This window comes from Amphimedon queenslandica, unplaced genomic scaffold (genome assembly GCF_000090795.2).
Source record: "Amphimedon queenslandica unplaced genomic scaffold, v1.1 AMPQUscaffold_13012, whole genome shotgun sequence".
In the NCBI taxonomy this organism is placed as follows: domain Eukaryota; kingdom Metazoa; phylum Porifera; class Demospongiae; order Haplosclerida; family Niphatidae; genus Amphimedon; species Amphimedon queenslandica.
The window spans coordinates 1-12,179 of NW_003546752.1; the positions used below are offsets into that span (position 1 = coordinate 1).

Below are 12,179 nucleotides of genomic sequence, written 5' to 3' on the forward strand. Positions count from 1 at the left end.
GGGGGGGAAGAGAATGATCAAATTAAAAACATTTCTAAATGCTACTAACTTCCATAGTTATTAATTCTATATTTATTCACACAGGACGCATCATAATGCCGCTTGAATCCGCACTGTCAAACAAAGTAGTGAGATAGCTAGCCCGCCATAAACAAGTAGACTAAGTCTAGTAGTAAACATAGCAAAACTATCTAGACTAGGGCTACATATCTGCCGACATTTATAGTCTATCAGGCTACTTCAATAATTCCATGGTCGTCTGACTGAAATTCCCCTCAATGGAATAGATCTAGTACACCTACACACCTCAACCCACAAATATTTTCATTTGCTTGACACGTGACTCCACGTGGCACGTGCACACAAAGGCTAGTGATTCTGATACTATAATCATAGATGTTAGAGACTACTGTGCTATAATAACACAAACAAACTATGGGAAAAGATTATTAAGTCTGTTAAACAGTAATGTAACCAATTTCATTATAGACTGAAGGAGGATTGGTAATGTCTGGTCTTTGAGACAACAAGTCCTGCTTAAAACAATTACCAGTTTGTCTTTCATCTCTTGGCATTCTTGAGGATAAAACATCATGGATATGCTGTAGATCATATGATGTATCTTTTTCCAATACCTCCAGCAATCCATTATTGTTTATTCCAGTCCCAATTGATTTATTGCATGCTACATAGAGTTCATGAGATGCAGGAATAGCTCTAATTTGTTTCATGTCAGTATTGTGGCTAGCAGCACAGACTATTGGATCAGTACATATAGTGTATGTGGAAGGAGTTGATTTCAAGTGTTCCTCTGGGAGTTTCTATTACAATGAAAAGAAGTATTGTAACAGTACAGTACTGTACAAGATGATTTATTGGTGAGGAATTAATATTGGCGATTGACGGTTCTATGAAGAAATTGCCAATATAAAATCCAAAATTTTATTTCAATCTGAGCATGCTAAATTGCACGTGACACAAAATTGCCAATATAAAATCCGCCAATTTCTTTCCACAGGCAAATTTGCCCAAATATTACTCCCACCAACATCTTGTATGGTATATCTGTACTAGAATGCCATTGAATGATCAGAATAATAATGAGAAAAGGTTTTGTAATAGACATGCAGGTAATTTATGCTTTAGAAAATTGTGCGTGATTTTAATAAGGCTGTGTCATGTATTATTGAATGTAGATGGCATGTAATTATTATACGGAATCTAATCTTCATGAATTTCTAATCCAGCAAAATTAAAGCCATGGTGAAAATTTCTAGATAGATGGTAGTTCCTTTTTAATTGGTAATATTATTATTATTATTATTATTATATTAATATATATGTGTCACCATTAAGTTATACATTAGTGTGTGTGTATCATACCAAAAGGTGATCCATTCCAATTATTAGATCTTGATTAAATCTATAATTATTTATAGTGATGAAAAAAATCAAATCAAAACCATCAGCTGTACTTGGATTTCAATGAAGTTTGTTTTCTCAAATACCACAGTATTGCCAATAATGACAAAATAAGAATTAGGACAAATGAAAAAATGCCACTGCTAATTAGAATGATTACTAAAAGAATAACAAGAATCAATGAATTCAGAATAATTATAGCATTTTTAAACAAGATAATAGCTAAAAAGTCTTACAAAAAAAATCTCCAAAATCAGTTGTTGTACTAGTAGTATCTACTGAACTATCTACATAAATGAGATACAGAATAGTTATTGGAGGCAATTTTTAGAAGCCTTGGTATTTACAAGAGTAGATGATAGTCACCCTTGGTATTTAGTATATGTACAGCCACTGGCCAAACAAGTAATTAATTTCAGAGTCATTAAAAAAATTTAAGTATGGGCTATATAATACAGGATATTTTTTAAATCCATATTTTCAAAACAGTCAAAACTTTGGTCAGAATTGGCTCAAAATTTCTCATATAAGATTAGTGCAAGATACAATAAAATTTGATGAGAATTTTGGAAAAACTGAAAAATATGCAATTAATAATGGTTCAGATGATTATTTAACTTACTGCTTGGAAATACATCAGAAGAACTACTAGTTACACTAGAGCCTATATCACTAGTAGTTAAAAATACACTAGTATCAGTCACTTCACTAACATCACCCACTTCACTAACATTGCCTATCAAGGAAAGAATTAAAATCACATTAAACCAACTGGCCATAGCAATTATCATGAACGCATTATTATTATACTAAAATTCAGTTATTAACTCTAGGAAATACAGTTCATTTGATTGTAATTAATTCAGGAATGCACTTTTACCTGTAATGTAGGATAGTTCATTTGCAAATGTAAGCTGATGCACTTTGGGAAATTTTGCTACAATAATTTCATAGAAAAGCCAGTTGTTATCACTCTTGTACATGAGTAAGAACATAATTTTAATGTTTAATCAGTTTTTGTTTTGTAGAAATTGTGAGCTATGTTTGATCAAACTGAATTTTAAAGTTACTCTACAATTGGGCCAAAGTCCTTGTAGCAGAAATTTTGACCAAATTTTATGAAAAATGAAAAGGAGAGAATTCTACACTTTCATTACATTTTCCGATACATATACATGCACTTATGTTGTGTAGAAAGTTTGAGCTGATTATGACCAAAATGGGATTTTTACAATTTTTTAAGTTGCTCAAAAATAGGGCAAAAGTTCTTGTACTATATAGTGCATGGTCCTTGGTCCAATTTCATCAAAATAAAAAGGAAAAAAAATATGAAGTACACAACATGTTGTAAATGCCATAATTTAATATACACATACAAATTATTATAACATATGTTGCAAATGCCTATCTAGTGTGATCTTACAAACTTCTTACTTGAGAATGGAATTTGACCTACACTGCTGGAAGTAGTACTAGACAGTGTTGTTGACTCTGTTATTGCAGTCCATTCATTATTTGTGGTGGTAGTAAAATAGTCTAAAAAAATAGCATAGTACTCTTGATACATCAGTGAACACATGTCATGTACCAATACTACATGTGGTAGTGAGACTGTTTTGATAAGAGATTGTTATTATCAAATAATTTAGTTTGCATCCATTTTGTAATGAAACAAAATTAACTTTTTCATTTTTATTGACTTTTATGATACATATACATGTACCAATGTTGCATATGAACTTTTATGAATTTTTAAAGCTGTAACCAAAGTCCCTGTCAAAAACAGCTAAAAGATAATTTGCCATTTTCACAGTTTTTCCTGATGCATACCGTATAGCGGGAAATTTTGGAGGGAATTAAATTTGGCGAATTTGGCGTTTTGATAGCTATTCGCCAAAATAAAATCCACCATTTTGAGCCTTTATACGTATGCTCAATGGCATGTGGCCACTAATTCGCCAAATTAAAATCTGCCAATAACCAAAATTTAGCAATTCGCCAAATTTTACTCCCTCCAAAATTTCCAGCTATACGGTATACATGTACTTATGTACATGAAATGTTGTATTCATAAAACTTCTTACCTGATGAAAATGAACTCGAACTCAATTCTGCAGTAGTACCAAACGAAGAAGATAGTGTGACGGATTCTGTGATTGCAATCCATTCATTATTTGTCGCAGTAGTAGAATAATCTAAAAAAATAGCATAGTACTCGTAACACATTACATGCACAGATGTGCCAACACCGAATAGAGGAAATCAGATTGCTGCAATATTTTTGTTGTTAAACACTCCATTTTTTTATTTCTACAGTCTCTCTCTCATAAAGCTAACATTATGTCACCAATAAAAACTGATAATACATTAGTGTTAAATTGACATCGTGTCATACAGACTTTCTTTTATTGTGGTATCCTTTATGTGGAGGTTATTTTATCAGGCTCATGCTTGGATTAACAGCACAATAGCTCTCAAACTGGGTCTTTTCTCTCACTGCTCTTTTACAAAGGTATCACATTAATTATGTGCAAGCCTAATAGCCACTGACCTTCAATAATGGAAGAAGTAGCAGCTGGTGCTGTACCAATGTCAACTAAAATGATAATCAATAAACTGCATGGCAGTACAATAATAATAATAATGTATAAAGTAGAGACTGCATGGAAATGTGTTTAATAGTATATACCTTTATTGCTGCAGGTGCTTCCATTGCCATTTGTAAAGTACCACTCATATTCATCGGTATTTTCTGCACAACAAACAAAAACACAGAGAGAATTCTCCTGCACATCTACACTTTCAAGCTGGCGAGGTATCGATGAGACTTGAATATTTGCTTTTAAATTTTCACTATAATAATAGCATAATGAAGCATAATAATAATTATAATTGTATCAAAAACAGTTTAAATTATTTTTCTAATCTCTATCAAAATACTATAGCTCAGCAACAAAATGGATTTATTTCAACTAAGTTTATGAACAAATTGTTCTTAAGCATTGTATCTGGTAAAATGTGCCTCAAATTAAGTAGTCCAGCAGCATAAGTTATGATTAGCATACATGTGCTTCTGAAAATCACCTTCTAAATAAACTCATATTGTTCAAATGATAACAATAGTAGTCAAGTTGGATGTGTCCATAATCAGATGCAGACTCTCCTCCTAGTCCAATATCAAAACTAGCTGTACCATTACTGCACCCAACAGATAGAACAATTTGACTTGTATCTACAGGAATGAAGGAAAAGTAATGATTTCAAGCTTTTAATCAAACTAACTTACTTTCATTTTTAATGTTTGACTTTTCCAAGCACAATTTTTCAGCCCTTGCCCCTGGAAAGAGGTGCAGGAAAGGGAGAGAAAGAATGATGAGCCTTAAGGCAGTTACTATAGACAGCATGACAGCTGTGCCAAGTGGTAACACTACTAAACTCAGAGTAATAAACATGATTTATATAGTGACATTGAAAAGAATTCTTATCAGTAAGCACCCACACACACATAACTTGTATAATAGTAAATATGAACACACACACAGTCACACAGTAACACACACACATTTTTGAAATGATGCAAATTGCAGGGATTCCTCCCTATACAGGAAGTAAATTTTTCTATAGTGAACATTAAAATTTGTGGAAATCAATCAAAAATTAATGTGAGCATAACTGTTTTTATTCATAAATTGCATTTTAAAATCCTTTAAGTAAGCATGCAAAACATGCATCTTATGTATAATGCAGCAAAGCAGTCATGATTGGTACAATAAATACAAATGATTACATATATTTCATGGGAAATAAATTTCACAATTTTTACATTCTGGAAAAATTTACGAAACTGAGATCTACAAAATAGCGTGCTGATTATATAGCAGGTGTGGTATTTACATTAAAATCACGAAATCTTTATTCACAAAAAAATGCAGCCAAATCACAAAATTTTATACCCACGAAATATATGGCGTAATATACAGTAATTTGATGAATAGAAAATGCTAAAATCATAAATCAGTATACACAAATACAAAATAGTAATAATAATAAAATCCATTAAACAACATTCCACTGTATAGTATAGCTCAAAGTTCACTACATTAATTGAGTGCAGAATCCTTGATGTCATATTACATCAATGACATTTGTGTCGTCTACATAGCTATCTGCTCATACTAATCGATATTCAGTTAGTTGATATCTTCTCTCTTTAAAATGTTAAGACCAGTTCTCTTGTGTATTGTCCTACTTCACTGCTTTAACATTATGCATATGATTATGCATACCCATGCAGTACTCCAATATACAGTAAGAGTTATGAGTCTGATATCTTGTTGTCCTAGCAGGTCATGTTGTTATACTTACAACGTATTTCCCAAGAAACTCATTTCCTTTTGTCATTAGCATATATAATTGATACTAATATGAAGGAAATTGTGTTATTGTGATAACAATATCTGTAATAGCTATTTTTATTATTGCATTATTAAGTGGAGGCGTGCAGTCTTTCCTTTATATCAGCATTTTCTGTTATTTGTTTTTTTACCTTCTTTCTTTAAAATGTTAAGACCAGTTCTCTTGTGTATTGTCCTACTCCACTGCTTTAACATATCTTCAGGTAATCATTAGTACAATATCTTCATTATAATGACCTGTACTGTATATTATATTAGCTAATGATGAGGAATCATCCTCTTGTCAGGCAGCTACTTTATCTTGTGAGGATATTAAGAATTATTGGCCAGAGAGTTCATCAGGATATTATAATATAGTAAGCAAAGGAGATGAAAGGAGATATATGTATTGTAATATGGAGAAGCTAAATGGATCTACCTCTTTAGTCAATCCCTCCAGCATTCAACCAACAGAGACTGTATTAACCAGCAGTGAATCAGCAGACAGCTCCTCCACTGTCCAACCAACTGAGATACTTTTTACCAGTAGTCTACCAATAGAGGCTAGCTCAGTACATTTTCCCCTTTCTTCTAGTGTTATGCCTCATCAGACTAATGTATTACCAGAACCATGTGGTTCAGGAGGAGGATGGACAAGACTAGCATATCTGAATATGTCTGATGCTACACAGAACTGTCCTTCTGGGTTTAGACTGTACCAGTCAGGAGGAGTTAGAGCTTGTGGTAGGACTAATGATTCAGCTAGCTGTGTATCAGTTCAGTTCCCATCTAATGGTATCAGTTATTCTCAGATATGTGGTAGAGTAACAGGATATCAATATCGCTCAGGAGATGCATTTCTAGGTGGATCTAATGATATCAATGTTCCATACGTTGATGGTGTTAGCATCACTCGTGGGTCTCCTCGTCAACATGTCTGGACACTAGCATGCAGCATAAGTGATGGTCACTTCTACTTCTACGATTGGTTATGTCCATGTGAATCAGGGAGTGTCCAAGCTGTACCATCTTTTGTAGGAAACCATTATTTCTGTGAGTCTGGTAATCCTACTAATACTCCCAATATTCTCTACACATCTGATCCACTCTGGGATGGTCAAGGTTGTGGTTCTCGTGAACTTACTTGTTGCTCTGCTCCAGGGCTACCATGGTTTCACAGAGACTATGGTAACACTACCACTACTGACTATATTGAGTTGAGGGTCTGTGGAACTGAAGGAATCAGCAATGATGATGTTCCCGTTAGCTTTTATGAGATTTATGTCAAGTAACTTGTTAATATAGAACTCTATGTGGTAGCCTAGATACATATTGTGTTTGCTTATTCATAATTTTATGCTGTTTTAACGCTAAAATACAATTTTTATTGCTTCAATTATTTTTTCCTCAGGTGGAATAGGTATAAAAAGATATCAAAATTGTAGTGCCCAAAGTTGCTACATATTTTGCAAAGTTTTATTGAAAAAAAGCAAAAATTTGGTTCTTAAAAATTTACTTTAAAATAATTTTAAAACCAAATGCATTAGCATTAGATTTTAACAAAAATAATTTTAATCAAACTTATCCACCCACGCAATCACTGGACCACACCCACAGACCCTCCCCTTACCACACATGGCGGGCGTAGGTCCATCAAGAGGTAGATCTGGAACTCCTTCGGCTATTCCTCATCTCCAATCCTCTTCTGACAGAGGAGATGAGACTGGGAGCTCGTGTATCTCCAGTCTCCGCCAGTGTAGGAAACTATTGAGGAGCCTAAAGAAGCGCTCCGTTTTGAAAAGAAAGATAGCCTCAAGGAAGGTGTGTTAGTGATGATGTCACTTATAAAATGGCCGACTTTTACTAGCTATATCACGTGACTAGTTAATAAACCATCAAGTTACTTTATAGCGTACTCTGTGTAAAGTTAGGACGTGGTATATTGCTTTAAAAGATAAAATTTTGAATATACAATGTACATGTACCTTTTTTTGACATTAGTCTTTTAGTATATACATGTATGTACGTGTATTTAATCAAGAGTGGATAATTCTTGATTTAATTTATGATATATATATTGTGCATCTATCCATTAATGATTGGAAGCTGCTTTATTATGGGAGGGAGGGAGAATTTAATTGCTGCAAATAATTATACTGAAATATAAAATTAAATTTAAAATGTTTTCAATCACTTTGACTGCTTTATAATTAGCAAATAAATAATAAATAAATGATTTGAATAGTTTGTTTATTTTCTTAGAGTGGTATGAGTCATCTTCGGTATATTCTCAAGCTCTCCTCTCAAAGGGAATTTGAAATGAATGATAATCACAAGTTTTTAATAAATCCGAAAAGACACAGGTATTATGTAACTAGTAATAGTTAATAATAATCATTAATAATAATAATTTATTTATTACATTATTTGTCATTATAATTAACATTATTGTTTTAATTTTATTATGTTTTAGAGTGACCCAGTCTAAGCCAAAGATCAAAGAAGTAATGGCTGTAGTTTCTCTTCCTTGATTCCCCTCTCTCCCCCTCCCTCCCTCTCTCCTCCCTCCCTCCCTCTTTCTCTCCCTTTCCTTCTCTCCCTCTCCTTCTCTCTTATATCTTTAGTCTGCTGCTACAAAGGAGAATGGTGAGGATCAAACGTTTAAAGGCTCAGATGTATTTCTTAAGGTAAAGTCCCTTGAATGCAGGCTCATGTACATGTACATGTACTATTGTATGTCATTACATGTATATGTACATGTACATGTATGGTGTGTTCCTTTAGATCTTATGTACATGTACATGTACCGTAGGTCGGGATATATTCGCGGCTGCAATTATTCGCGGTCATAAAAAATTTCAATTAAAAACCATGGAAACCGAGGTGTTATTTTAATTGAAAACGGCGCGATAGTGAAGAAAAGCACCTTGCTGCAGTGTTCTTGAGCTGTTGTTCTTCTTGTGTCACTAAGCCTTGGGCTCTTTGGAGCTGCTTTACCAGTTCTTTTCAGGACTAGTGCCTCGCCGTATTTTGGGACTCTCCACCCATTCTAGTTAGTGTTTATTGACTTGGGCGTGGTTTATCATCACCAGCACGCGGACCAGCAACAATTTGCAGCAAAGAGGTTAAAAGAGCTCTGAGGTAGCGGTCCATACAAGAAGTTAACAGATAGAGAAGGACTCGTTATTGGTAAATGGCTCCACTATAGCTGCTAAAGAACAGATGAATAGCTGAACACTAAACACGTGGTCTTAATTGTCATAGCAACGCTCTAACAGTTTCCATGGTTTTTAATTGAATTTTTTATGACCGCGAATAATTGCAGCCGCGAATATATCCCGACCTACGGTATCTTAATCTTCTTCATCCTCAAGATGTACATGTACTTACTTTTATTTATTTTATTTTATTTTATTTTATTTTATTTTATTCTAGGGTACACAAAGTGCCAATCCTCACAACGACTATTCTCAGCACTTTGTTGATACCGGCCAGAGACCACAGAACTTCATAAGAGACACTGGTGAGTGGACGGTGGACACTGGTTGACCACTGGTAGAGGGGATGGTTGATGGGGGAGAAGGCGGGGGGGGGGAGTGGGAGAGGAATAGAGTTAACAGCTGGTGTAGGAGTACATGTACATAGTGCACATAGACACATTGAGTCAGACATTCTTGATACAATTAATGTAAGAATTAAGTGGAGGTTATAACCCTAGTGGACCTTTGTTACAATTTAATTAATAACAATTATAAATACTATTGAATTCTTCATTTATAGTACATATTTATTGTACTTCTCTCCCTCCCTCTCTCTCTCCCCCCTCTCTCTCCCTCCCCCCTCTCCCTCTCTCTCCTTCTCTCCCTCCCTCTCTCTCCCCCTCTCTCTCCCTCCTTCTTTCTCTCTTCCTTCCTCTCTCTCTCCCCCTCTCCCTCCCTCTCTCCCCCTCTCCCTCCCTCCCTCTCTCTGTCCCTCTCCCTCCCTCCCTCTCTCTTCCTCCTCATTTCCTCATATTCATAAGGAATGAATCAAAGGTTTGAAGAATACCCTAAGCTAAAGGAACTCATCAGACTAAAGGTAAGCACTTATAGTACAAGCACGTGTTGTACCTTATACACAATCACTCAACCATGCAGCAACTGACCAGTATAAAGCCATCAAATATACCCAGCCTTTACTGTAAATGGCTTCTTACAAGTACATGTATACATGTACATGTATCTGGTATTAAAGATACATCCATAGTTATGATAATAATGATGATTGTTGTGGCTCATATTATGTTTTGTGCCATTTGGTGGCAGACTTTCCTCCTTCCTGGAAATATCCTCTTATCCTTTGAGCAAAGAATACACAGAATGGTTTATTCTGTTTCCTCCAGTTTAAATGAACCTCTCCTCTCTCTCCCCCTCTCTTTCCTTCACAGGATAAACAGATCAAAGATGGTGCTATTCCTCCAGTCTATTACAAGGTTGATTTATCGTCGTTTGATTTGACCAGTTTAGATGCAAAATTCGACGTTATACTGATAGACCCTCCTCTTGAAGAATATCAGAGAAGAACCACCGGGATTACCTACCCCTGGCAACCATGGGATTTTGAAGAGGTACATGTATACATGTATACATGTATATATAGACAAACCTGTCTATTCCGGACACCTTGGTACCCAATAATACCCTAGCTCCTGATTATGAACCTGTCCTTATTTCAGAGGTTCATTAATGCACATTACTATTGTATTGGGACTGATTCTACCTATCCTCATTATAGAGGCCTCCTTATTTTAGAGTGTCCACAATAGCAGGATGTAGAGATAATACAGGATATAGGTTATACTATATATGGAGGTCTTCTAATTACAGTGTACATTCACTACATTCATTACATTCATTACATTGTGTTTGTTGTAGATAATGAATTTAAAGATTGAAGATGTGTCTGCTCCAAGATCATTTGTGTTCTTGTGGTGTGGATCTTGTGAGGGACTTGACTTAGGAAGAGAAGTACATTAGAATTACATTTTCTGATCATATATGTATGTTATATATATATATATATATATACATGTATGTAATTCATACATTACATGATACCCAAGGCTATAGTCCATGGTTTTTTCTGGAAAATGGCTCCGAAATCACTTCGAATTTCTATTACATTTTCTGATACATATTGATGTCCTTATGCTGTATAGAAAGTTTGAGCTGATTCTGACTTCACTTTTTTGAGTTACAGTCATTTTAAGAAAACGCCAAAATTCTGAAAAATACCCAAGGCTATAGCCCATGGTTTTTTCCGAAAAATGGCTCCGAAATCACTTCGAATTTCTATTACATTTTCTGATACATATTGATGTCCTTATGCTATGTAGAAAGTTTGAGCTGATTCTGACTTCACTTTTTTGAGTTACAGTCATTTTAAGAAAACGCCAAAATTCTGAAAAATACCCAAGGCTATAGCCCATGGTTTTTTCCGAAAAATGGCTCCGAAATCACTTCGAATTTCTATTACATTTTCTGATACATATTGATGTCCTTATGCTATGTAGAAAGTTTGAGATGATTCCGACTTCAATTTTTCAAGTTATGGCCATTTTAAAATGTGATATACTTATACATGTACATGTATAAGTATAATGACTCTTTCTTTATGTGTGTTCCTCCATTCAGTGTTTAAAGAAGTGGGGTTTCAGAAGATGCGAGGACATTTGTTGGGTAAAGACGAACATGAACGACCCAGGGAACACAACCCACCTGGAACAGAAGTCGATATTCCAACACACCAAAGTACATTATAGCTATACACATCAAATTGTATTACAATACAAGATTAATGTACATTTATAATAGGAGGGTTCACTAAAAACATGAGTACTGTGTGTTACATGTTTTATATTATTTTAATTATTTATCTGTCAATTTTTAACTCAGTCACACATACATGTACATGTATATTATTGTTAATTAATAAAGTTTTTTTGTATATGGTCATACATGTACATGTACATGTACATGTACATGTCAATATACCATGAACTGCTACCAATATACTATACCAATATACCAATATACTAAGAACTGCTTTGTTTTAGGTATTATATTAGGTACACAGTAAGCTCCATTTAACTGCCTAAAGCTACAAAGTACATATTAACTGCATGAACATGCTTTTACATAATAATAATAATAATAATAATAATAATAATAATAATAATAACAATAATAATAATAATAATAATAATATTATTATTATGGTGTACATGTACATGTACATATACTACTAGTGTACATCAGAGGAGAGAAAGGGGTGTCCATATCAGTGCATAGTTTAATACCCTCCTCTTGTTAGTGTGTACACGTG

At 34.2% G+C, this 12,179-nt stretch overlaps 2 protein-coding genes across 4 annotated transcripts in view; one reads left to right on the forward strand and one right to left on the reverse strand.

The window, feature by feature from the left end:
- Positions 1-384: 384 nt before the first annotated feature.
- Positions 385-7,526, reverse strand: LOC109585768 (uncharacterized). Of its 3 annotated transcripts, XM_020001886.1 has the most exons (12): positions 7,447-7,526; positions 4,709-4,759; positions 4,507-4,654; positions 4,112-4,275; positions 3,974-4,018; positions 3,507-3,617; positions 2,857-2,958; positions 2,045-2,158; positions 1,659-1,709; positions 1,476-1,581; positions 1,384-1,423; positions 385-821 (listed from the first exon to the last, which is right to left on the reverse strand). In XM_020001886.1, exons 1-12 carry the CDS (start codon positions 7,451-7,453, stop codon positions 459-461), a joined length of 1,302 nt encoding a protein of 433 aa, XP_019857445.1. In that variant the 5' UTR covers positions 7,454-7,526; the 3' UTR covers positions 385-458. The 3 variants fall into 3 exon arrangements, with proteins under 3 accessions (XP_019857445.1, XP_019857443.1, XP_019857444.1); XM_020001884.1 differs by lacking the exon at positions 7,447-7,526 and having other exon boundaries at positions 4,709-6,520; XM_020001885.1 differs by lacking the exons at positions 1,659-1,709; positions 7,447-7,526 and having other exon boundaries at positions 4,709-6,520.
- The window catches only part of LOC100635916 (methyltransferase-like protein 14 homolog), a 7,042-nt gene continuing 2,268 nt past the window's right edge, over positions 7,406-12,179 (forward strand). Inside the window, exons 1-9 of the mRNA XM_003389640.3 lie at positions 7,406-7,637; positions 8,079-8,179; positions 8,290-8,320; positions 8,441-8,503; positions 9,252-9,339; positions 9,838-9,893; positions 10,243-10,422; positions 10,730-10,822; positions 11,489-11,605. Coding sequence (XP_003389688.1) covers positions 7,452-7,637; positions 8,079-8,179; positions 8,290-8,320; positions 8,441-8,503; positions 9,252-9,339; positions 9,838-9,893; positions 10,243-10,422; positions 10,730-10,822; positions 11,489-11,605 — 915 coding nt within the window. The 5' untranslated portion in view covers positions 7,406-7,451. The remainder of the gene's footprint in view (positions 7,638-8,078; positions 8,180-8,289; positions 8,321-8,440; positions 8,504-9,251; positions 9,340-9,837; positions 9,894-10,242; positions 10,423-10,729; positions 10,823-11,488; positions 11,606-12,179) is intronic.